Source organism: Gossypium arboreum, chromosome 11, assembly GCF_025698485.1.
Source record: "Gossypium arboreum isolate Shixiya-1 chromosome 11, ASM2569848v2, whole genome shotgun sequence".
NCBI lineage: Eukaryota > Viridiplantae > Streptophyta > Magnoliopsida > Malvales > Malvaceae > Gossypium > Gossypium arboreum.
Genome location: NC_069080.1, coordinates 59,111,795 through 59,137,399, shown reverse-complemented (window position 1 = coordinate 59,137,399; position 25,605 = coordinate 59,111,795). Strand labels below are relative to the sequence as shown.

The 25,605-nt window shown below is 34.3% G+C and overlaps 1 protein-coding gene across 6 annotated transcripts; it reads left to right on the top strand.

Annotated features, from left to right (window-relative positions):
• The first annotated feature begins 2,128 nt into the window (after positions 1 to 2,128).
• Positions 2,129 to 25,182, top strand: LOC108489342 (ABC transporter D family member 1-like). 6 transcript variants are annotated; one of them, XM_053022331.1, is made up of 28 exons: positions 2,135 to 2,534; positions 3,799 to 3,985; positions 4,491 to 4,568; positions 6,091 to 6,370; positions 7,133 to 7,357; positions 8,931 to 9,128; positions 9,248 to 9,702; positions 10,050 to 10,188; positions 10,273 to 10,351; positions 11,271 to 11,509; positions 11,623 to 11,927; positions 12,007 to 12,118; positions 12,827 to 12,985; positions 14,644 to 14,721; positions 18,117 to 18,216; positions 18,288 to 18,396; positions 19,440 to 19,530; positions 19,660 to 19,784; positions 19,930 to 20,079; positions 20,882 to 20,954; positions 21,528 to 21,708; positions 21,789 to 21,947; positions 22,699 to 22,860; positions 22,931 to 23,167; positions 23,883 to 24,046; positions 24,150 to 24,202; positions 24,301 to 24,379; positions 24,573 to 25,182. In XM_053022331.1, the coding sequence occupies exons 3-28, from the start codon at positions 4,507 to 4,509 to the stop codon at positions 24,657 to 24,659; spliced, it is 4,101 nt and encodes a 1,366-aa protein (XP_052878291.1). In that variant the 5' UTR covers positions 2,135 to 2,534; positions 3,799 to 3,985; positions 4,491 to 4,506; the 3' UTR covers positions 24,660 to 25,182. The 6 variants fall into 6 exon arrangements, with proteins under 6 accessions (XP_052878293.1, XP_052878291.1, XP_052878288.1 ...); XM_053022328.1 differs by having other exon boundaries at positions 23,877 to 24,046; XM_053022330.1 differs by having other exon boundaries at positions 2,135 to 2,558; positions 23,877 to 24,046.
• Positions 25,183 to 25,605: the final 423 nt, after the last annotated feature.

Sequence of the window (25,605 nt, the reverse complement as noted above, 5' to 3'; positions counted from 1 at the left end):
GCAAAGCCCATAAGATTGTCAATAGAGTAAAATCATAAATTAGCCCATGCTATAGGGACAATTCTATCTGATCTTGAGCCATACAAATGATTAATGGGTCGTTTGATTTATTTGGCAATGACCAGACTAGATTTGGCATACTCGGTTCATGTCTTATCCCTGTTTATGCATGAGCTGAGGTAAGAGTATTAGGCCGTGGCTCTACATGTTGCCCAGTACTTGAAAGGCTCTCCTAGCTAATGGATTCTTTTGAGATCTGATAGTGATTTGTCCATGAAAGGGTGGTCTAATTCGGTTTGGGTTGCTTGTTCATTAACTCAATGTTCGCTTACTGGTTGACTTGTTTTTCTGGGATAATCTCCTATTTCCTAGAAAACTAAAAAACAACATAATGTTTCCCATTCATCTACTGACACTGAGTATAGGTCTGTGGCTTCTGTTACTTGTGAGCTCAAGTGGCTGAAGGCCTTGCTATTGTGCTTTGGTGTTCATCATCCTAAAACAATTCTTTTATTTTGTGATAGTTAATCTGCACTGCATATTGCACAGAATCTCATATTTCACAAGTGAACTAACATATTAAAGTGGATTGTCATTTTGTTAGGGATGCAATCGAGGATAGGTTGATTGCACCTTGTTATGTTCCGACTTCCATTCAGTTGGTTGACATTTTTACAAACGCAGTTGGTAAATCACAATTTGAATATCTTCTCAGCAAGTTGGGCATTTATGATCTGCATGCTCCAACTTGATGGGGGTGTTAGGATATTATTATTAGATATTATTTTTTAGTAATTTGATTTCTAATAGGATATTTTTATTAGATATTATCTTTTAGAAATTTGATTTCTAATAGGATAGTATTATTAGATATTATAAATTCAAGAGATTACCCTATTCTTGTCAGATTTCCTTATTTTATCAAGAAGACAAATGAGCACTAAATAGTGAGATGAAAGATGAGTAAAACCCCAACATTAATAAGCTGAATTTATTTTGTTATTACCTAAATTTACTTTAAGTTGTGATGAGAGAATGAAGATCGAATATTTAAGAAGAAGAAATAGACTGAAGAAGTTTTGATTGATTTCTCATTCATATCCCATAAGAAAATTACACTTATTGTATATAATTTCTATATCAGCTAAAATAAAAAACAAAAGTCTCAATACAATAATTATTTTTTAACAACTATCCACTAAAAGTTATCATAGTCAAGCTAGCTCATCGTTCTTGTTCTTGCCTCCAAATTTATAATCGTTTGGCTTAATCTTATTCTTTAGCTCAATTCCTTGTGCCCTTTCAATCTTCATCTCTTTGACTATTTCGGCTAACTCTATCAAATATTTCCTCCTTTCTAAAGGCTTTACATTGCATATTCATTACAATATGCTGCAATGGAATTTAGAGGAAACCAGAAGACAGTTGTTGACGGATTGTTAATTGATTTGATATGGGATACATATGACAACATGATTTGTAAAAAGGTTGCAAGAAGAATATCTTATCTCGTTTCTTTTGAATAATAAAGAGAATTGATAACAAATGGAGAGTGGAAAGTCATTTTGTAATGACATGATAATGTTAATGCCATATTTGTAAGTTTCAAAAGTTAGTAACAAAAATTAAAAATAATCAAAGTTAGTGGCATTTGAAATAATTTACCTTTTAACTTTCAATTAAATTTAAAGTCTAATCAAAATAAAACTTTTTCAATAGTAATTTTTCTTTTAGTATTCTAAAAAATTAAAATCTCTTGAGTTAGAATTTTAAGTTAAAATACTTGAGAGATCATCGTATTATAGAGATTATATTAAATTAGTATCTCTATTATTAAAAAATAATAATAATTTAGTCCTTATTAAAAGAATCAAATTAAATTAATTCAAATTACAATCGAGGTTAACATTTGTTGTAAGAAAAATCTTAAAAATTAAAAATTTCAATTATATTTTAGTTTCAAATAAAAGATTTTATTTATAATCCATAGACTTTATTTTTTTATGTGTAACGAGGTTACTTCTTTTAGAAGTACATAAATTAAATTAATTTATTTAACAAAAATTTAATTTAATACCGTCACATAATACAAAAATCTCTTTTAAGTACTTTCACCTAAAATTTTATTATGCAGACATATCTTTTTATATTTTATAATAACTAAATAAAATATAGGTAAATCCACATAATTAAGCTCCAGGAAGAGCTCATTAATGTAATTTAATCATATGTCAGTTTTCTCTTCTCCATTAGAAACGAGCATATATATTTTTTCTCTCCCCTCTTTCCTTGGAGTTTTTTAATCTGGTTTAGTTTTCGAATCGGCAACCCCACCAAAAAAGTAAAAAGAAATAAAATCTAGGGTTGAATTTTGGGTTCAGCGTTTGAACTTTGAAGGTCTGGCTATTTCTGTTATCAATATCTAAAGAATAAAAATCGTTGTAAATTTCTGTTCCACAGAATAACGAAAGTGGGAGAGAGAGAGGTCGCATTTTATTGTCTCTGATGTGATGCCTTCTGCTGCTGCTGTTTAGGTATGTTGAAAAGCCACACTCCAGGTTTGATGCTTTTGCTTTTAGCTTAATTTTTCATCTTTTATTTTTTGAAATTTACGGCTTTGATTAGTTCAAGGTAAGTGTTGATGCTTCGATTAATAACTCTTTCTTTTAAAAAAAGAAATTATTTGAGAAATAAGGAAAGGGCTACTTTGTTTATTTTGTTCTGTTGTTTGGAGCACCGAAAATTGAATTGAAGTCGAGTGTTGAATAAGTTTTTAAAATTTAATCCGATAGTAAGAAGCTTTTCTTTGATGATTTTCGGAGGTTTGAACTACGAGTGTGATAGAGGAAAGGAAGTATGAATTATAGCTCTGTCGAGGACTAACATGTATAGATTGGATATAGTATAGTTACTATTATTGTTAAATTGAACAACATTGATTCGCCTAATGTTCTCAGCGATTCTGACTTTTCTTATGGCTATTTTTGTTGTAAGGAATGGTAATTTTTTATGTTATATTGGTGTTTGAGACCAGTTTGTCTGGTTTGTAGCAGAGGCTTGGATGCCCCCGAAGTGTGGCAACCAGGTGTTAGAACTTGAAGTAGGTAGCATGTTGAGTGTGAAGCACAAAAAATAATTTAACACCTCATTTAATGAAAGGGATTGTATAATGTATTTGTTTTACTTGTTAAGAAGGAAAGGGGGGGGGGGTGGTGGTTGCTTAGAATCAATTGTTGCACATTTGTCAAACGTATATTATTTGTGTATATTTGTATATTCAAACGGTGGAGTTTGCAATTAATAAAGGTTCAAAATAAAATCTTTAGAAAAGGAATCTTTGATCTGGGCATACTTGGAAAAGGTAATCATTTCTCAAATAATGAAACTAAAAGAGAATACTCCTTTCAATCATTTTATTCTAAACACTCAATTTGCCTGTGTCAACTTGTATAAGCATTCTACATATGCACCACACATCAGCTGCACATCTTTGGTTTATCACTTTAGTAGCTTTTTTCAGCATTTTGTTCATTTCAATTTCTAATCGCTTGTTAATGATAGATCCAGATTAAATAAATATAGCTCCTGAGAATGTCTCAATATTTAATTTGTCAATATATGCGCTTCCATGTTCTCTTATCTCTGCAATGAACATATTACTGCCTTCCATCAGCGTTCTTGGTATATGATTTTTATATGCACATTGCTGCCTTCTTTTCGGTTTTTCCTAGTAGTTATACAAAATATTCCATTATACTTTTTGGCATGCTGATAGTGCTTAGCTGATTTACCTCGCAGATGCATTATCCTGATATTTGCTGAGAATTCATTTGATAAGAAGCAAATACCAGAATATTTACTGCTTAGAAGCTATCATATTAAGAAAAATTGGCATATGTTCTCTTGCCAACGTTGACTTGTATGGAGCATGGTTAACACTATCGGCTTTTGAATTGGAATCGTGAGAGCTCTACTCAAGACAATAGTAAGAAACTTTTTTCCTGTTTTCTAGACATATGGTTTATCTTGTTAAACAGCAAGATCAACTTGGGGAACCATCTTATGTCCTTATAATGTGAATTTGTTACAATGGTCATTCCTCATGTAAAGCATTATCTTTTTCCATTGATTGCATTTCAGAGGATATAGCAATTACCCTGCTTATTTGGTTCCAAGTGTTTGAGCATTGGCCATAAAATTCTGGGAGTTTTTTTCCATGGTGGCAGGGTGGGAAGATTTTGGGATATTTTAGAGAATTGATAACAGAATTTCTCTACTTTGAAAATTTACTCCTAGGATTTATATCAACTCCTCTTGGTTCTTTGTATCCTACTGTTATATATAACAAATCATTTAATAGGGGTATGCATATCATGTTATACAAAAATAGGTATTTCTGTGTGAATTTCTAGTGAGGTTCTTCATTCATACTTAGAAAGTAATTAGTATTCTTTCCTTCTTGTTTGGCATTTAACTTTGCTACTGTGCAGAGGTCCACCTTCAACAATGCCTTCTCTTCAACTGTTGCAGTTAACTGATCGTGGACGAAATCTTTTGGCCTCTAGGAGGTATTGATGTATTATATTATTGATAATAAATTTAAATAATTAGTTTAACACTTCTATATCTTAGTTGATTCAATTTATTTGTTGTATAAATTATAAGAGTTTTTGCTTTTCTGATAGTTTGATAATGATAACACTAATAATTTAAATGTCTGCTAGCGCAAATATGATGTCATCTAGCCATTCTCCTTACTTTGTCCTCATATCTTCTTCTTGATGAATGTGAATAATAGAGAAAAATGTCTCTTACGATTTTTTATTTGTTTGGTGTTGCTGATGAGCAACATATACTGGTGGTGACCCTATGGATAAAACGGCCTATGCTCTACACTCGTTAGAAACTATTAAATGTTAGAAGAATAATACACAACATGATAATTTTGTGGGAATTTTCTTGCATTGTAGGTTTAGTTCTTGAAGACCCTTGTATGTTTTTGACTCTCTGTTTGCATGTATATAGTGCATCTTGGGAACAATTTGTATCAAGACATGCCTTTGATTATTTATTAAAATTTTCTAGGGGTTTTCTTGCATTGTAGGTTTAATTCATGAAAACCTTGCTTGTTTTCGACCGTCTGAATGTATGCGTCTGGTGCATTTTGGAAACAATTATTGTGTCCAGACGTCATTTTATCAATTAGAAAATCCTTGAAAGTTGTTCCTTTGATGATTATTAAAAATTTTCTAGACTTCTTTCAGAGGGTGAATAATGTAGAGAAGGAAAAGCACAATGCATTTTATTTTATTTCAGATAAGCAGAGAAAGAGATTGAGATACTCATTGTTGATGGGGTGAATGTATCCATATAAGAATTTGCCTTGAGTGATGCATTTTTGATCAGGTTGACCATAAATAACCTTGGAGTTTACTCCTTGTGGTTACCTTTCCCTCTTTAAGAGGAAGTGATTTGCTGTAGGCCTAGGATCTAATCTGACATCTTATTTATCACTGGGGGTTTATGCCTCAATTACCTGAGCCAAAAAACAAAAATTTTAAATAAGTAATCTTGAAGGTTCTTAAATAGGTTAACTACCTGTAATGAAAATATTTTCCTGAGTTGTACACACACACACAAAAGGAGGAAAGCTGGAAAATGTTTAATATGGGTAGCAGAGTAAGTATGACTTAGGAATATTCTGTTGTGAAAATGTAGGAGAAATACCACTGCTTATTAGGGCACTTGTGATTTTAAGCTAGGCACTATATGTCTTACTATAGATGTACAAAAAGATAGTGTCAAAGATAGGACTTCTTTTTTCTAAAGGGTGAAATGCTTGATTTTAATTTTTAATTGATCATCTTTGATCTGGAGCTTTAGTATTTCTTCACTATAACCGCAGTTTTTATCCTTCTGCTTACCATCCTTTCGAGGTCAATATGTTATGTGGCATGATATTATTCCTCACACCACCTTCCTGGTGGAGCTCTGTCAGATGCCATGCCATGAAAGTTGCAAGACACAACATTTGTGTTCTCTCCTTCCCTGGGGTCTGTCTATAATTTTACTACTTTTATGGTTTTACAGGAAAGCAGTACTGCTTGCTTCTGGTATCGTGGTTGCTGGTGGCACTGCTGCCTATCTGCAATCGCGGTTTAGTAGTAAGAAGCCCTATTCTTATGGTCATTCCAATGGGGTGCAAGATGATAGAGAAAATTCGGATGAGGTTCTTAAAAGGAATCATAATGTAAAGGGAACTACACGAAAGAGAGGTGGATTAAAGTCCCTTCAGGTTTTAACAGCAATTCTTCTATCTAAGATGGGCCAAACTGGCGCACGAGATCTTTTGGCTTTGGTGGGCATAGTGGTAAGCCTTCCTTTTTGTGTATTGACAACATGCTGGTTCAATATTGTGCTTGCATTCTAAGTTCCTATTGTTCTTCATATTTTATTTGTGTCCCCACAATCTTTTTCATCGAAATTGCAATTGTTGTTGAGAAAATAGACCAGACAGGAAAGTTGGAGATTATATTTGTTTTTAGCTCCTCAAGAGTGGGTATTTAGCTTTTTCACAAAGTTGAAATTTTGGTGTAGAGATGCCGTTTGATCTGGTTTAAGTGGCATATTAAATGAGGCACTGGTTCAAATCCATATTTATGCTAGACAATGGCAATTTGTTACCTCAGTACCAAGCCAAAACATTCTGTAGCAGATATAGTTTAGGGTATTCTTTTTTTATCTAGAACAGGAAAATACAAAAAACTAAAATAAGTTACCACAGCCTAGTTGCTTGACTTCTCTCTTCAGTTATTGCATTTTATTTTTAACAATTATTTAGTGTATTTGATCATATAGTAATATGAGAAGGAATTGGAAACTAACACACTTTTTCTATCTGCTCTTGTTATGCATGCATCTGTGTGAAGATATACTTGTAGACCTATGATTTTAACTTGCATTTCCTTGTGAAATGTATCAGATATAGCAGTTGGTACGGAAAACCTTTAAAAAGTTTAATGGAAATTTATTTTCCTTCAAAGGGATGCGACATAAGTGACTTTTCTAACTTGGACTTTAAGGGTTTTGTGTTCTTTTTATGTAAAGCATCTACTCTATACCTTTTTTGCAGGTCCTGAGAACTGCTTTGACCAATAGATTAGCAAAAGTTCAGGGGTTTCTATTCCGTGCTGCTTTCCTTCAGCGTGTACCATCATTTTTCCTGCTAATATCCGAAAACATTTTGCTGTGTTTTCTTCTGTCAACCTTTCATTCTACTTCGAAGTACATAACTGGTACCCTAAGTCTGAGTTTCAGGAAAATTCTGACAAAGCTCATCCATACACATTACTTTGAGGTAGTTTTCTGCCTTTGATGATGTAGTAATCTGTATATAGCTGATTTGTTTTTCTCTTTTGTTATGTTGCACTTTTTAATCTGGATAAATCGGTTCATGATTCATACTTTGTTATTCATTTCTTCCTGCATAAGTGAGTGTCTTCTTTGCACATCTTTATCAGTGGCAGGTGGCATGCATGTTTTATGTTTAGTTGTCTAATAATCTTTATATGTGAATATCTATTTTCCTTTTTTTTTTATTCTATTTTTTAATTTTGTATTATATCTTAAAACTAAGTGTTATTTATTATACCTTAAAGATATGTTCTCAGAACTACATAAAGTTTTTTTTATTGTGGAAAAAAATCCTACTCATGGTGTTGTAATACGGCAGACATTTGAAGGGTTATAGCACTGAGTAAATTTTCTATGATTGGTGAAAATTCTGAGGATTTGTTTTACAATCCAGAGATCTTGTCATTTATGCTTTCCTCCCAATGCCTTTTTCCCTCCCTTTCAATAGCGATGAGACTATCTGTCTAATATATCTATATGCAGTCTATTAAGTTTATTGCCAACAATGTGAAAGATAATTGTCTTTCTTCATTAATTTTTTTTTTTTCCTTTTTCGAAGAGAAAGGGAAAGAGAAAGGAGTTAGGGGAAGAAAGGAAAAGAAAAAAAGAAGGAAAGAAAGACTGGCAAAGAGGCAAAGAAAAAAAAGAGCAATAAATAAATAATAATATCTTATAACAATAAATTGAAATTATCTTTAGATTGGCATTATTCACATACTTTTTCAAGTTTGTGTTGTGTCACACAATGGTTTTTTTTTTTTTTTTTTTAATATAGCCAAGTTGATGTTTGGATTCAGATTAATCAAAATTTTGCAGTTTTGAACCTTTTTGACTTGGGTTTAGCCTAATTTCGGTCATTCTTTTACTTTATTTTTCTTGATTCTTTACATGCATATTCAAAAAAAAAAGTTCAAAATTGTATTTTGATTATTTTAATAGATGAAAATACAAGTTAAAAAATTTTAGAACTATATAAGATTATATAATTACAGATATAGTTTCTTTGTAATTGTTTTATCCTATAATTTAAATAGGCTGTAGTATATGTAGAAGTCTAATAATTGATGGAATTTGTAAAAGTTTTGAAAGCTTGCTATTTTTAATTAATTATCGTTTACCTTTGTTATGATCCTTAATTTGTATGTTTTAATAATTTATTGATGTACGAATTTTAAGCCCTACTAGTTAAACACCGGTTAAGTATTTATGTTAATAACCTTTTTTCTTTTATGTTATACATTAAGGTAAAGTATTGAACTCAATATATTTTTCTTATGTATGGATTCATTAAGTATCCTTTAACAGTCTTTGAAAAGTTAAAGCATTCAATGAAATGCAGGATTGTAGACTAGTACATGGAAAATTTAACCTCCATAACTGAGGATGACAGCTTTTTTTTGTTTGTTATATATAAGAAACACTTACCTCTCTGATTTACATGCATTCTACTTTTCTTTTTAGTAATTTTATTTTACTATGTTTTCTCTATTGTTTATCGGTAAAATATGTAATTTCAGAATATGGCATATTACAAAATATCACACGTTGATGGACGGATTAGGAATCCTGAGCAACGGATTGCAAGTGATGTACCAAGGTTCTGTTCGGAGTTGAGTGAGCTTGTACAGGATGATTTGACAGCAGTTACTGATGGTCTGCTTTATACTTGGCGTCTTTGTTCTTATGCTAGCCCAAAATACATTTTCTGGATATTGGTAATTCTTTGTCCTATCATTTGTATCTGTTACAGGCTTATATAAATTTCTGGCAATTGCTCTGCTAATGAAGTTATTAGTGGTCACTGGTCACATTAGCAAGTGGTGTTGTTTTGCAGGCTTATGTTTTGGGAGCAGGAGCTGCAATAAGAAATTTCTCTCCAGCTTTTGGAAAACTAATGTCCAAAGAACAACAGTTGGAAGGAGAATACAGACAGCTTCATTCGAGGTTAAGGACCCATGCAGAAAGTATTGCATTTTATGGTGGAGAAAGTAGAGAAGAATCTCACATCCAGCAGAAGTTTAAGAATCTTGTTAGGCACTTGAGGGTCGTACTTCATGACCACTGGTGGTTTGGCATGATTCAAGACTTCTTATTGAAATACCTTGGTGCCACCGTTGCTGTCGTGTTGATTATTGAGCCTTTCTTTGCTGGCAATCTTAGACCGGACACTTCAACATTGGGACGGGCAGAGATGTTAAGCAATCTAAGATATCATACCAGTGTTGTAATTTCACTATTTCAGGCCCTAGGAACCCTTTCTATAAGTTCAAGACGGCTAAATCGCCTCAGGTATTCCTCTGTTGATTTCTGGCTTTCAAGAGGTGTTAGAGAGGACAACATATGGAAGAACACTAAGCACTTTCTAAGCAACCTCCAATATATGTTTCATATTCTGTTATAATTGTTGCTTATAAGTTTGTAACAAGAGAGGACTTGAGTGAGGCAGAGAGAAAACATTAAACGCTGTATAACCAACCCCTGGAATCTTGCCATATGCATACTTAAAATTCATGATTAATGCACATTCAGTATGGTTGTTAATTATTACTAGAAGGAATGTTACTGAGACACGGATATCTGGTTCCTTTAATAACTTAAGTTTTATTCTTACTGCCATTTCTGTTAATATCTTCCAGTGGTTATGCTGATCGCATTCATGAGTTAATGCTCATATCAAGAGAGCTAAGTGCTGTTGATAAGAAACCGTCCTTTCAAAGAGCAGCAAGTAGGAATTACTTAACTGAAGCTAATTATGTTGAGTTTTCCAATGTAAAGGTATTTGAGTTGATATTGAACGATTTATGATTCTTAGTATTCCTTTACCAGATTTTTTGGTCTAATAGTTGAAATGTTATCCAGGTTGTTACTCCATCTGGGAATGTTTTGGTCAAGGATCTCTCTCTGAGAGTTGAATCGGGATCTAATCTTTTGATTACAGGTTGTTTTCCCCTTGAAAATTGTAATTTACATATTTACCAGTAATATGCTCTATGCTGCAATCTCCTCATCTTCTAGACATTCTTCTATTTTGCTTTCTTCAATCATCTCTATTATCCTCTAGGAAGTTAATGAGCTTTTACTGGAATTAGTTACCATAAACAAGTTTTAGATTTTGTGATGTGATGATTTATATCTAGTTTTGGATGGCTGCATGGATATTTGTTCATGGAATTTAATTCTTGTTATGATATACTTACCAAAGAGTGTGTGGCTTAATTAAATATCTGGTAACGGTTCTATTTTAACAACAATATTACTTTGTAGCATATATTTAAGTAGATAAGTAATTTTATACGATAGTAAGTAAAAATGCTTTAGCGTTTAAATAAAAGAAAAAAAGGGTTCACCTTTTTGCAGGTATTTATAATTTTGCTTAATTTGATATTACTCTGTTAAAACTTCAAAACCATGTTTTCTCTGAGATATTAAAAAGATAAGAAAAACTGAATAAGAGTACTTGCGATAGGTGTAGGCTTGGATTTATGCTTTAGTGCTGGAACAAGGATGAGTTGAAGATGAGGAATGAAGCCCCTCTCTCACGTACTCATCAATCCCTTAGACATGCTTCTATTTTTTGAAAAGTATTAATACCCTTAAACCTGTGCTTTTTCACTGAATAGTGAAAAGTCTTGGTGGTTCTTTTTGCCTATGTATGTGTTTTTGATGTGTGGGTTCATGTTTCTATATTTATTTATATCTGCTGCCCTTCTTTTATGTTCGTGTTTCAATATTCTAATCTGTTCTGTGGTGTTTAAAAAATCATTGATTAGAAAATTTTGGAAAGGCAATGCTTAATCCTCCTTGGAAGATGTGTGAATTTTAGGTGATTGTAAATCTTTGTTTTTTCTTTGCTGAAGGTCCAAATGGCAGTGGAAAGAGTTCCCTTTTCCGGGTTTTAGGTGGTCTTTGGCCACTGGTATCTGGCCATATTGTGAAACCTGGGGTTGGTTCTGATCTTAATAAGGAAATATTTTACGTGCCACAAAGACCATATACAGCTGTTGGAACCCTTCGCGACCAGTTAATTTATCCTCTTACGGCAGATCAGGAGGTTGAACCTCTTACACACGATGGAATGGTAGAGCTATTGAAAAATGTATGAGTTTCATCTCATAATATTTTCCATATTTTCTCATTCTTGAAATTGTATTGACACATTCTATTTCTTCCGAGTTTTCAATATAATTCTTATATTCGTTGTCCATTCAGGTTGACCTTGAATACCTATTAAATCGCTACCAACCCGATAAAGAGGTTAACTGGGGTGATGAACTCTCTCTTGGGGAGCAACAGAGATTGGGGATGGCTAGACTGTTCTACCATAAGCCTAAATTTGCAATTCTTGATGAGTGCACTAGTGCTGTGACAACTGATATGGAGGAGCGGTTTTGTGCTAAAGTTAGAGCTATGGGTACATCATGTATAACCATATCACATCGTCCAGCACTAGTTGCATTTCATGATGTGGTTTTGTCTTTGAATGGAGAAGGAGGTTGGACAGTTCATTATAAAAGGTACCAAATATAAATTTGTGGATTTTGCATATATACCTTTTCCTTTTGGTGACTTCATGAACTCTTATAAAACCTGTAGTGAGGATTCTCCGGTACAAAGTGAAAATGGGATTGAATTGACTGAAGTTTCTGAGACAAACCGCCAAACTGATGCAATTGCAGTTCAACGAGCATTCACAGCAGCTAAAAAGGTCTTAGAATTTTTGAAACTTGGTTTTCTTTTGTGTTTGTTGTGTTAGGTTCTGTTACCCCACATCTCTTTAAGTCTTGGGTTTCTTATGTTCATATATACAAGTTGAGCCCCTCGTCCTATTTGTTGCTGGTTAGTAGAGTTGCTGTGTTATGTTCTTCCTGCTTGTTAACCTTGTGAGGTTGTCCAAGTGTAGGTCCCTTGTTGAACTACACATAAGGAGGATTAAGTGATGTTGTCTCACATCTGTTATGTAGTGAATTTCATGAGGTCTTAAATTCAAGTTGGTTCTCTCCATCTATTGCCAACTGCATCTACTGCCAATTAGTTTAGGTTGGATGCTTAACACAGTATCAAAACCTAGTTTGTTCTATTCTTCCTGCCTGTTACCCCATGTCACCATGTGAGGTTGTCCACATGTAGCCCCTATTAAGTTCGGGTGCTTAACATCAAATTAGAGCCCCTGTGTTTTTTGTTTGTCTTGCATGTTACCCATAATAAGGCTGTCCACGTGTAGACTCTTACTGAGTTGTGGGAGGAGTTTTAAGTAGTGGCATCTGTTATCTATTAAGCCTTGGGTTTTTTGTGGTCTTATATTAAGTTGGATGCTTAATATTGTGTGTGCATCTTTATTATTATTATTATTATTATTATTATTATTACGATCATCATCATCATCTCACTACAAAATTTTGACTGAATTTTCTAGGATTCTGCATTCTCAAATCCAAAGACTCAATCATATGTATCAGAGGTCATAGCAGCATCCCCCTCTGTGAATCATGATGTTAAGTTACCTGTTGTTCCTCAAGTCCGGAGGGATGCAAGAGTACTTCCATTAAGAGTTGCTGCTATGTTTAAAGTACTGGTATGTTCTGGAAGAGCCTTTTTTTATTCGCATATCAGTCATTGACTTTGTGAAGTGCTAAATTTATTGGAACTTGTATGATGAATTTCCCAAAAGACATAGCTTCTCTTGTTTAGCTAGGTCATTAAATAGGAGATTTGGGAAGCTGTTATAACTTTGCCCCTTCCTCATTTGAGTTTTCATTAGTGTTTCAGATCCTGGACATAATTCTTTAGTAGTAGTAGTAGTAGATTTGATTTAACTGGCTTGTACCGTAGAGTTTTAATCCTAAGAAATAAGTGCTTGAAGTTATATATTGTCTATTTTGAAAGTTCCATTATGGATTAATATTGATGGAGTTGACTACCTTTGACTAAATGTGTCAGATTTCAGAATATTTGAGTATATCAAATATGATTCTAAAAATATTCTATCCCTAACTTTAAGGCTGTACAGTATCCCTACAATTATTCTGTTTCCTAGCGTAAAGTTACCTTAGGCTAACTATGTGTATAAATATGTATATAATCTCTTGTAGAAAATATAATAGAAAATATCCTATTTTTCACATGGTATCGAGTTCGTTATTTAGCCCGATTTCGGGATTTTTAGCCGGTTTCTTTAGCTCTGTTATTTTTTCGACTTCCAACCAGTCCTCAAGTCTATAGAACTTGTTCGGACACAACATGACTGAAACTGTCAAGACCAAGAACATCGGGAGGGCTCGAAATTTCGTAAACAACTCAAATCCAATGAGTGAGTTTGAATATCCAAGTAGACTACTGAGCTAAATGGAAAAATTATCTGAAATGGTCCCAACTGGTTCGTACCTTCTTGAAAGGAAGAGGAAAGTGAGTCACTTACTCGGAACTTGACCTAAAGAAGGGACCCTAAGTTTGATGCTTGGGATGAACAAGACTCTATGGTAATGTCTTGGTTATGGAACTCTATGATGCCGTAAATCGTTGATACATGCATGTTTCTTAGCACATCCAAAGAAATATGGGAAGTCGTGAAGCGATTTATTCTAAAGTTCGAGATGCTGCTCAAATCTATGAAATTAAGACTAAGATTTCATCCACCAAGCAAGGAAGTCGATCAATCACGGAGTATTCCAATCTGTTGCAAAGTTTGTGGCAAGAGATGGATCATTACCAGTGCATTCAGATGAAGTGCAAGTGAAGATGCAGACTCTGAAAAGGTTTGTTGAAAAGATCGAATTTATGATTTTCTTCTTTGGATGAATGTTAGAGTTTGATGCAGAAGAGTTCAAATACTTGGAAAAGAGGAACTACCATCACTAAATGAAACAATTGCAATTGTTCGTGCTGAGGAAGGAAGAAGAGGAGTTATGGTGGAGAACAATCAAGTGGATAGTTCAGCCTTGGTTACTAATGCTGTAAATGAGAGGAGATTTGGCCTGGAGCAGCCAACTAGTGAAGATAATAGACAGATAGCTTGTTTTATATACACCTTGTTCTAGTAGTAGAAAAATAACAGTAGCTGATGGTTCTGTGATCACAGTGGCCGGTCAAGGTGATATTGTTATAAACAAAAACCTTACTCTTAAAAATGTCCTTCATGTTCCAAAATTATTTACCAATCTTTTATCCATTAAAAAAATTACCAAAGACTCTAACTGTAAAGTGGTTTTCTATCACAATCGGTGTCTTTTTCAGGAACAAAATACGAGGAGGATGATTGGGCATGCGAAGGAAATAAATGGCCTATACTATCTTGAAGAATCCAGTGAAGAAGTTAGTGTTCTGAATTACTCACTTTTATCTCTCATATCCGAGTCTATTAAAACCAATAAAGATCAAATTTGGCTCTATCACCTTCGCCTTGGTCACCCATCGTTTAGAGTCCTTAAAATTATGTTTCCTTCACCATTCAAAGGATTAACTGTTGAAAAATTTCATTGTGATATCTGTGAACTTGCAAAACATAAACGTACCTCTTTTCCAGTAAGCAATAAAAGAACATCCACTCCTTTTACTCTTGTTCATAGTGATGTTTGGGGGCCATCCACTATTTCAAATATTTCTGGAGCTCGGTGGTTTGTATCCTTTATTGATGATTGTACTCGTGTGTCTTGGATTTTTCTTTTAAAACAAAAATCTGATGTTAGGTTTGTTTTTCCAATTTTTTACAACATGATCAAAACACAATTTGGGGCTGAAATAAAAAGGTTTAGGTCAGACAATGCCAAGGATTATTTCAATCAATTCCTCTCAACATATTTTCAAGAAAGAGGCATTATACATGAGTCATCTTGTGTTAGTACATCCCAACAAAATGGTGTAGCCGAAAGAAAGAATGGTCACATTTTAGCCATTACAAGAGCCCTATTGTTCCAAAAAAACGTCCCTAAACAATACTGGGGGGAGGCTGTTCTAACTGCTACTCATTTGTTAAATAGATTGCCTACAAAGGTCCTTGAATCTCAAAGTCCTATGCAAGTTCTAGCCAAATTTTTCCCGATTTCAATACCTCCAGAATCTTACTCCCAAAGTATTTGGCTGTGTCGCCTTTGTCCATGTTCATTCTCAAAATAGAGGGAAATTTGATCCACGGGCTGTCAAGTGTGTCTTTCTTGGATATTCTTCCACTCAAAAGGGGTACAAGTGCTATCATCCAGCCATAAAATTTTTTTTTGTAACAGCTGATGTTACTTTTGCTGAACAAGAAAATTTCTTCACTCGTCCTTATCTTCAGGGGGAGATCTTATTCAGAGAAGATAAGGACAAAGAATTTTTTCTTCTTGACATTCCAGCTCCTGTCCAGCAACCAAACACTCTCATTCCAGCTCTAAACACTCCCATTCCGGCTCCTGTCCAGCAATCAAACACTCTCGCTCAGACCTTGCTTGCTACCCAACCTGCCCAACTTGAAACAATGACCCCTTATACAACCTGAAACTGAGCCTAGTACACCCAAATCACCAAGAGGAATTCAGGACACTACTCGTCCGTTACTGGTTTACTCAAGGAAGAAGGCACCAGTGCAAGTTCAATCATCTTCTTCTCCTATACGACTTGAGGTAACTGCTGAACCTACTTTGAATTCTAATACTACAAATTTAGATGATTTTCCCATTGCTATTAGAAAGGGGACTAGAGCTTGTACAAAACATCCCTTGCACCTATTCATGTCTTACAAAAATTTGTCCCATAACCACAAAGCCTTTCTTACTAGCCTAAATTCTATTTCCATTCCTAAAACTGTATTCGAGGCATTAGAAGATGAGAATTGGAGAAATGCCATGAAGGTTGAAATGGAAACTCTTGAAAAAAATAAGACATGGGACTTAGTGAAATTATCCGAAGGAAAGAAACCGGTGGGATGTCGCTGGGTGTACACAGTGAAATATAAGTCAGATGGTTCTTTGGAGAGGTACAAAGCAAGGTTGGTTGCTAAAGGGTACACTCAAATGTATGGGATAGACTATCTTGAGACATTTGCCCCTGTTGCAAAGATGAACACTGTAAGAGTGTTGTTGTCACTAGCTGCCAACCGAGGCTGGAAATTACAGCAATTTGACATCAAAAATGCCTTTTTACACGGTGACCTTGAGGAGGAAGTCTATATGGATGTTCCTCCGTGATTCGGTCCAAATCTGAGACAGGCAGTTTGCAGACTAAAAAGGCTTTATATGGACTAAAACAGTCCTCGAGGGCTTGGTTTGGAAGATTTACCAAAGTGATGCTCAAGTTGGGGTATAAACAGAGTCAAGGAGATCATACTTTGTTCGTAAAACATTCATCTTCAGGGGGAGTGACTGCTTTATTAGTCTATGTTGATGATATTATTGTGACTGGTGATGATCTAGAAGGAATGGAGAAGTTAAAAAAATGCCTAGTAAAAGAATTCGAAGTCAAAGAGCTAGGTAAGTTAAAATATTTCCTTGGAATTGAAGTGGCACACTCTCGGGGAAGGAATTTTCATATCTCAGCAAAAATACATAGTTGATTTGTTGACAGAAACAGGCAAGTTGGGCTGTAAACCAGCAGAGACACCCATAGAGGTGAACCACAGGCTCGGAGATGTATTAGAAGATACAACAGTTGATAGAAGGTCAAATCAAAAACTTGTGGGGAAGCTTATTTACTTGTCCCATACCAGACCAGATATTGCCTATGCAGTAGGTGTTGTAAGTCAGTTTATGCACAATCCTAAGGAATCACATCTTATTGCTGTATATCAGATTCTACAGTACTTAAAAGGCACTCCAGGCAAAGGAATCTTATTTAAAAAAGGAGAAAATTTAACCCTTGAAGCCTATACCGATGCAGATTATGCAGGATCTATGGTTGATAGAAGATCAACCTCTGGTTACTGCACTTTCCTAGGAGGCAACCTTGTGACTTGGAGGAGTAAAAAACAAAACGTTGTGGCTAGATCTAGTGCAGAAGTTGAATTTAGGGCAATGGCTCTTGGAGTTTGTGAGCTGTTATGGCTAAAGATTATATTGGAAGACTTGAAGATCAAGTGGGAAGGTCCAATGAAGTTGTATTGCGATAATAAGTCTGCTATCAATATCGCACATAATCCAGTTCAACATGATCGAACGAAGCACGTTGAGGTGGGCAGACATTTCATAAAGGAAAAACTGGACAGTGGTTTAATTTGCACTCCATTTGTGTCCACTGATGAACAACTAGCAGATATACTTACCAAAGGATTGTCTGGGAAGTTGTTTCAGAAATTAGTAAGCAAGCTGAGAATGGATGATATCCACTTCCCAGCTTGAGGGGGAGTGTCAGATTTTAGAATATTTGAGTATATCAAATATAATTCTAAAAATATTCTATCCCTAACTTAAGGCTGTACAGTATCCCTACAATTATTCTGTTTCCTAGCGTAAAGTTACCTTAGTTAGGCTAACTATGTGTATAAATATGTATGTAATCTCTTGTGGAAAATATAATAGAAAATATCCTGTTTTTCACAAAATGTTCTCAACTAGTAGCTTAAATATTGTTGTATAAATGTTTGTATAATTTTTATGATATTGTACTTATCTTCAATGTTTGAATTCAAGTAATCATGGTGCAAGGAGTACTTAATGTGAGCAATGAGTAAATCGTTTTTTCATCCACTTACAAAACTTTTTAATTCTTCTATCTATGACTGTAAATTTGTGTTTCAGGTACCTACCTTATTTGACAAACAAGGGGCTCAACTGCTTGCAGTTGCTTTACTTGTTGTCTCGAGAACTTGGGTATCAGATCGGATTGCATCATTAAATGGTATTAGATTTTTTTTTTTTTTTTAATATCTGTTAGATTGTTTATTTTTATTTTAATGCATCAATTCTCAGGAACGACTGTGAAGCATGTTTTGGAGCAGGATAAGGCAGCTTTTATCCGATTAATTGGGATAAGTGTTCTTCAAAGCGCTGCATCTTCTTTCATTGCACCTTCCTTGAGGTAATTTTTCTATTAATTATGATGTATTAACCTCTATATCAAATAAACAAAAAGGAGATACAAATAGAGAAAGATCTCAGTTAAATTGTCGATTGAATCAGTTCTAACTCTATATTTTGTTATTTTACTTATTTTAATTTTTGTGATGTTTTATCTCTCTCCAATAAAGGCATATATGTATATGTATATGTATACATAATTTCTTCCTAATTACTCTAGGGTATATTGTGTTATCATCATTTAGTGCTAGTGTAATGTACCCCCAAAGACAACTGATACCATAGTATGAATGTGAACCCTCTCTCTAGGGTCTATAAGTTCTTGAAGTCCAAAGAAGGTTCTACTGTTTTTTCTATAAAGGTCTTGAAATTGCTTTCTCTGCAATAAAAAAAAAAAAAAAGAAAAGAAAAGAAAGAATTCTCTGAAAAGAAATTTATCTAGCTCTACTTCCAAATGTGTTAATGAAGCCATAGTAAGTTCTGACTTCTAAAATTTTCCTGAAGAAAGATTGCAGCATCAATCAAGAGGATTGTGCCATTCGTATTAGAATGCTTTTTCTCCTCTGTAAAAGAAAAAAAAAAAAAAGCTCTTTGAAACTACTTAATTCTGTGCTTCGGTATGTTCTTTGTGTTGTACATGCAGATTTAGTAGCTTATTTTATATGCAGAAGGCTGTTTGCCCAACTTGGTGGTTTGTATTTGCCTTAACTGTTAAATATTAATTTTTTTTTTGTGATAAACAATGTCATGGTTCGTAATCTGTGCTTGTGGTCTATTCTTATTATATTTCCATTACTTATGCCATTCTGGTAAACTTCTGAGTGGGTTTCTGGATCATATGAGGACAATGGATGTAGGTTATGCATTGACAATTTTGTGGATAAACCCCAGCCATTTTTCTAATAAGATTTTTATAACTTGTGTTGTTTTTTAGTGCTTTAGAAGACTTTGATTATACTTGATTGGTGGTATGAATTTCACCAAAGAAATTTCATTCTCATCCCTAGCTTTATCTCACATCTAGCATGCCTTCTTGGTTTACAGGCACTTGACTGCAAGGCTGGCCCTTGGATGGAGGATCAGATTGACTCAACATTTGCTGAAGAACTACTTAAGAAATAATGCATTTTACCAGGTAGTTTGATCATCTCATAAACAATGATGGCCAAGAACTTGGGCAAGCATCGCACAGTGTTCATAATTGTCACTACTATTGCATAGAATTCAGCATTGGTAAATTCACATCAAATGCATCTTCTTGTAGGTCTTTCACATGTCAAGCAAAAATATTGATGCGGATCAAAGAATAACTCATGATCTTGAAAAGTTAACTACTGATATATCGGGGCTTGTTACTGGAATGGTAAAGCCATTTGTTGACATTTTGTGGTGAGTAAACTATCTTGATCCATTGTGGTGCAAGTATTTGTTTCCTGATTAATCTTGATTCTAGGCTTTGAAATTATTTGCTCCTTTCCTCTCTCCCTTGGCTCTCTTCCTAAGACAATTTCTTGACAAATGCAAAATTTTTTAGGTTCACCTGGAGAATGAAGCTTTTAACTGGACAAAGGGGTGTCGCCATTTTGTATGCTTATATGTTGCTTGGTCTGGGTTTTCTAAGGACTATTACTCCTGATTTTGGTGATTTGACAAGTCGAGAACAACAACTTGAGGGAACCTTTAGGTAATTCAATCTTGGTTTATGATCCATGCTTCAATACTAAGAATGCTAGATGTACTTACACATATGGAAATACTTGTATGAACGTGTATAATGCAAAAGTACTTAAATAAACTGGTGTTTCCAAATCCAGATGGTCTGTTATTGGGTAGGAAACTCAGGAACTGAGCTGGATAATCACAAACAAAAAGTAAATCTAGAATAACAATAAAACCTGGCTGCTTTCAGATACTGTCTAGTGCTTCAAAGTGTTTGTTTTACCCTTTTATAATAAATGATACCGTCATCCAATCTAATTTTAGAGCATGCAATCATATAGCTACCCCTCTCAGAAAAAGAAGAGGGGAAAAAGGGAATTGAAGATACGTGGCATAGATGGTTATTTTATTTGGGCTTTATTAGAAGTTAGATTAGACTGTAAAGATACGTGGAAGAATGGAAAGAAAAAAAAGAAGGGAATTGTTGAAGATGAATGAATATTTGCTTAGAGTAAACTTGCCTAAATGACGCAACAGACTGATCAGAACATCGTGATAAGGATATGCTGCCATCTTATTTTTATATTTTAATTATTTATTTTTAGCTTTTTTATGTGATCATGTCTTAAGATCAGTTTTGCGTTGGTTAAACTTTCCAATTTTAGGTGTTCTCATATTATTGCAGTTCATTACCTGTTTAGTTTTTAAAGTATTGATTGATGTGATACAAGTACATGTTCTCCTCTGGGAACTTGTTTTTTATTTGTTCAATATCTGGATGTTGCTGCGTATATCATTCTAATAACTTCAACTACTATGTTAATTAGGTTCATGCATGAAAGACTGCGCACTCATGCTGAGTCTATAGCTTTCTTTGGAGGTGGTGCTCGAGAAAAAGCTGTAAGATAATTGAATTCATTGTTCTGTCTGAAGCATTGGAATATCAACTGTTCTATCCATTTATGCGATGCCAACGCAAAATTTCCTTGTGGAAAAGTAGACTGAATCAAAGTTTATTTAAGCTCACAATTGGCTAGAAACTGGAAGTTTAAATGCATCCTTATGTTTAAACCAATCAACTATAGTTTAAATTTTATATGCCTAGGCTGAACCCAATAAAATTAATTCTTCTTTGTATTGACCCTACAATTGTTGGTTTTTTACGGGCTTGAATTTTGCAACAAGAATCGTTTAAAATGACAATCCTTGGTAAGAAGTTACATGCCTGTTGCAGATTCCATGTGTAACTAATTAGAAGGATACTGTTTGATTCCTCCCTTCCTTCTCTTGTTAATATATTATATATGTTTTATAGCCTTATCTAGACAGTACATGACCTGAAAATTTATTTTAAGCATGACAGCCAATTTTAGCAATTTTTGCATGAATCATGGTATTCTGCCTTTCCCTTTTCCATGGTTCGCCCCTAATTTCCTTTCCCTATCCCTAATTCTATGTTTGTTCTATTTGCAGATGGTTGAGTCAAGATTTAGGGAGCTTCTTGATCACTCTTTGTTACTTTTGAAGAAGAAATGGTTGTTTGGTATTCTTGATGATTTTGTAACGAAACAGCTTCCACATAATGTTACCTGGGGTTTGAGCTTATTATATGCCTTGGAACACAAGGGGGACCGAGCCTTAGTTTCTACTCAAGGTGAGATATTTGACTTATTTTTCTTGTACTTTGGAGTTTCTCCTGCCTCTCTCTATGAAAATACTTGAACTTTTTTTTAGGTGAGCTTGCACATGCGCTGCGGTTCCTGGCATCTGTTGTGTCGCAAAGCTTTTTAGCTTTTGGTGACATCCTGGAATTGCATAAAAAGTTCCTGGAGCTATCTGGGAGCATCAACCGGATTTTTGAGCTTGAAGAGCTTCTTGATGCTGCACAGTCTGGTACATCTATTTTTCACTTTTCTAGTGGTTTTTTATACCCTGCATTTCATTTTTATGTGTATTTTCATTATTTTTTCTGATACAATTGCATGAATATCTAGTCTTAGTCTCTTAGCTGCTATCATTTCTTTTATGAGCTTTCTTTTCTATCTGTTGGTGCTGAGTGCTTGTTTTCCTTTGGCCAGCATGCTGGTATTGAGTGTGAAGAAGCTTAAGATAATATGAATATAACATGTTTAGAGGTTAAGAAGTAATTCATAAATTATAACAACACAAATTAATAAGAAGTTATTTTGCCTCTTTGATGAGGTACCAGTTGATTAATGAAGTTCTTATCTGAGTTGATTTGGTTTAAACTGAAGTATGTTCCATCTAACAGTTAGGTCTGTATGTAAGCTTCTTAGAATGTGACACTAAGTACATTGTATCTTCAGTTCATTTTTAACAAAAACCAAAATACATGCACTTGTTCTACCTTATCAGAACAGGAAATTTGAAATGTTGGTTGTGTTTCAATTTGATGTACTGTTGCTCATAATACGTATTATGTGAGGAAGTCTTCCATTTGGCGTATTGCTTCTGCATGAAGCAGGTCTGTTTTGGCCATCATAAATGTTTTGTTGATCTGCCTTTGCTGCATGTCTATCGATTAGGATCAACTTCTTTTCCAACTCTTCTATTTATTTATTTATTTTGAGACTTAATTGCCTAAATGTTCCACATTAATCTAACAAGATCATCATCTAACCAGGGGATTTCAACATCGACAAGTTGACAGAGTCTCAGAGCACTAGTCTCTATGCCAAGGATATCATTTCTTTTGCCAATGTGGATATAATTTCTCCAGCACAGAAACTGTTGGCTAAGCAGTTGACATGTGATGTTGTACCAGGAAAGAGCCTGCTTGTTACTGGTTAGTATAGGAAGTATTATCTTTTGTCTTGATAAAAGATTTACATCTGATGTGCTTTTAATCTCTTAAGGTCCAAATGGTAGCGGAAAAAGTTCTGTCTTCAGAGTACTTCGAGGTCTCTGGCCCATTGTGACTGGAAGACTTTATAAACCTATCCACTATTTTGATGAAGAGGCTGGATCGAGTTGTGCTATCTTCTATGTTCCTCAGCGACCATATACATGCCTGGGAACTTTAAGGGATCAAATCATATATCCTCTCTCTCGTGAGGAAGCTGAGATGAGGGAATTAAAGTTTTATGGAAAAGGTAACCTACTTGCATAACTTCTATTGTTTTCCTTATCCTTTAAGTTTCTATTTTGTAGTCTACTATTTATTTTATCATGGAATGGTAATTTTGTTCTCATGGGAAAACACATTGCTTCTGTTGCCAATCTTTCAAACATTTTTGGTGAATGATTTCATTTGAATACTTTTCTAGACTTTCGAGTTATATGTTACAAAAATAGGTACCATTTAGATGTGGTCTTAGTTTCAACAAGAACTTGTGCTTCTCCCCTCTATTTAGGCTGACTGTAAGGATCATATTTTTGTCGTGCTCTGTTAAAAAGATCAATTCTCAGGGAGCTCAGCAAAGATTCGTGTGGTATCTCTGCCCCCAAGATATAGTTCGCCAAAATTAGATTAAGTTTTCATGTACCAGAAACATAGAATCTTCCGGAACTTGGGCAATTGATATTTTCATTTTTTCTCTCTAGGATAGAGTTATCAAGGGAAATGAACTATATAATTAAGTTCAAAGTGTGCAGATATCTGGCTAGGGGTTTCACATGGTAGTGGATCTGATCTGTCATTTTTATTTAGAATGACATAACAGTTTAAGAAGCACGGTATCCTTTCTTGGTATCCTTTCTTGTCTCTATGGTGTTAAAGTTACTTTTCATATTTCTTCAATGATTTCTCCAGAAACAATGTATTGAATTAGTTTATATTTAGTGGATTGTGAACATGCAAAGTTTCAGGTAAAAAATCAGCAGATGCCATAAACATTCTTGATGCTCGATTGAAAACTATTCTTGAAAATGTTCGGTTGAATTATCTTTTGCAAAGAGAGGATGGTGGTTGGGATTCCAATCTCAATTGGGAAGACACACTCTCGCTTGGAGAACAGCAGAGATTAGGCATGGTGAGTTCAGCTAATTTACAGCACCTTCAAGCCATTTATGGCAACAATATTTTACTCTTCATACCAGAGTTCTCTTGTTTGATATCAAACTCTGTTTTACCAGGCACGTTTATTCTTCCACAAGCCTAAATTTGGTATCCTTGACGAGTGCACAAAGTACGTAAACAATCCATACCGATTTTTTGTACATAATCCTTATTTCATTAGAAAACTAACTAGTTATCTAATTTACCCGCAAATTTTCCCCACGGCAGTGCCACAAGTGTCGACGTTGAGGAACAACTTTATAGAGTGGCAAAAGATCTGGGTATAACTGTCATTACCTCATCACAGGCAAGTAGTTTCACCGGGTAGTGATTAATGAAATACGCAAATAATTATTTCCAGAACAATTTGGTGGATAATACAATATTAGGGATGCTTGGGATGATTATCTGATGGCAACAAAGCTAGCAGCAACTGTTGCACTTTTCGACTGTAATTTTTCTGTCGCTTTATTTATTTATTTGTTATTGTACTTTTTCAGCGGCCTGCTCTAATACCATTCCATGCTTTGGAATTAAGACTGGTTGATGGTGAGGGCAAGTGGGAGCTTCGTTCAATCAAGCAGTGAGTTTGGTGCGATGATCAGCAATCTGTTCGTGCTCTTCTTGACTTAGATATATATACAAGGGCTGAGGGCAACTCAAACCTGACTGCTGTTTCCCGGATCAAGTTAACCGTAATTACATGCCGGAACATAGACTAGAGCAAAGGTGATGCCAGGTGCCAATAATATTTTAATTTCTCTTTTTCAAGGAAAATTCATTATTTTTTGTTTTATACCAAAAACTCGATGCCCAAATTAGATCAGATTATTGCAAAAATTGGTAGTTAGGAATTATTATAAAATGAGAACAGCCAGCCAAGTATATCATTCTGAATCTATGTAAGCACAAGGAAGAATTCCATGTACAGGTTTTTCAGTTTTACCCTTTTTTAACGGGTAAAAAATGCGTGGCCCTTCATGTTGTTGTACTTGTTAAGAATTGTTACCTATTTATTCTTGCCCTAATGAATAAAATTGAAGGGAGTTTAGTACTTCATGTTTTTACTGCAGACATTTGTATGTTTATATCAGTTTGCCTTATGAATAATTGTGATTTTACATTGTTATATTTATAATTTAGTATTTGTATTATTTATTTCATGATTTCAATCATAATTTGAATACGGAATCTAAAAATAGTATGTTTAAAATTGATAATCGCAATATAGTTCAATTTTAAAACTAAAGTAAATTAAAACTAGAGTTATTTGCAGCCCAATAACTTTAAGTTTAAAATTCTCATCCAATAAACTTTAATCACCCTACAACATCTTTTTTTTCTCCTTTGCTATATTTTCAAATCATTAATTATAAGTCTAGTGTTGTAAAAAAAGAAACAGAAATGACTTACTAACGCTTCTGCTAAAAAAATAAAGATAGTAAATCAATTATTGTAAAACCTTATTATAACATCTCTTACCTGTCTTAGCTTATGGTATGAACAAGAGATGTTATTGAAATATAGATGAAA

Coding starts and splice junctions, on each gene's coding strand:
- LOC108489342 (XM_053022328.1), top strand. CDS start 4,507: ATGCCTTCTCTTCAACTGTTGCAGTTAACTGATCGTGGACGAAATCTT. Junction 12,119..12,826: donor CATTCACAGCAGCTAAAAAG/GTCTTAGAATTT, acceptor TGAATTTTCTAG/GATTCTGCATTCTCAAATCC. Junction 18,217..18,287: donor TCGGATTGCATCATTAAATG/GTATTAGATTTT, acceptor ATCAATTCTCAG/GAACGACTGTGAAGCATGTT.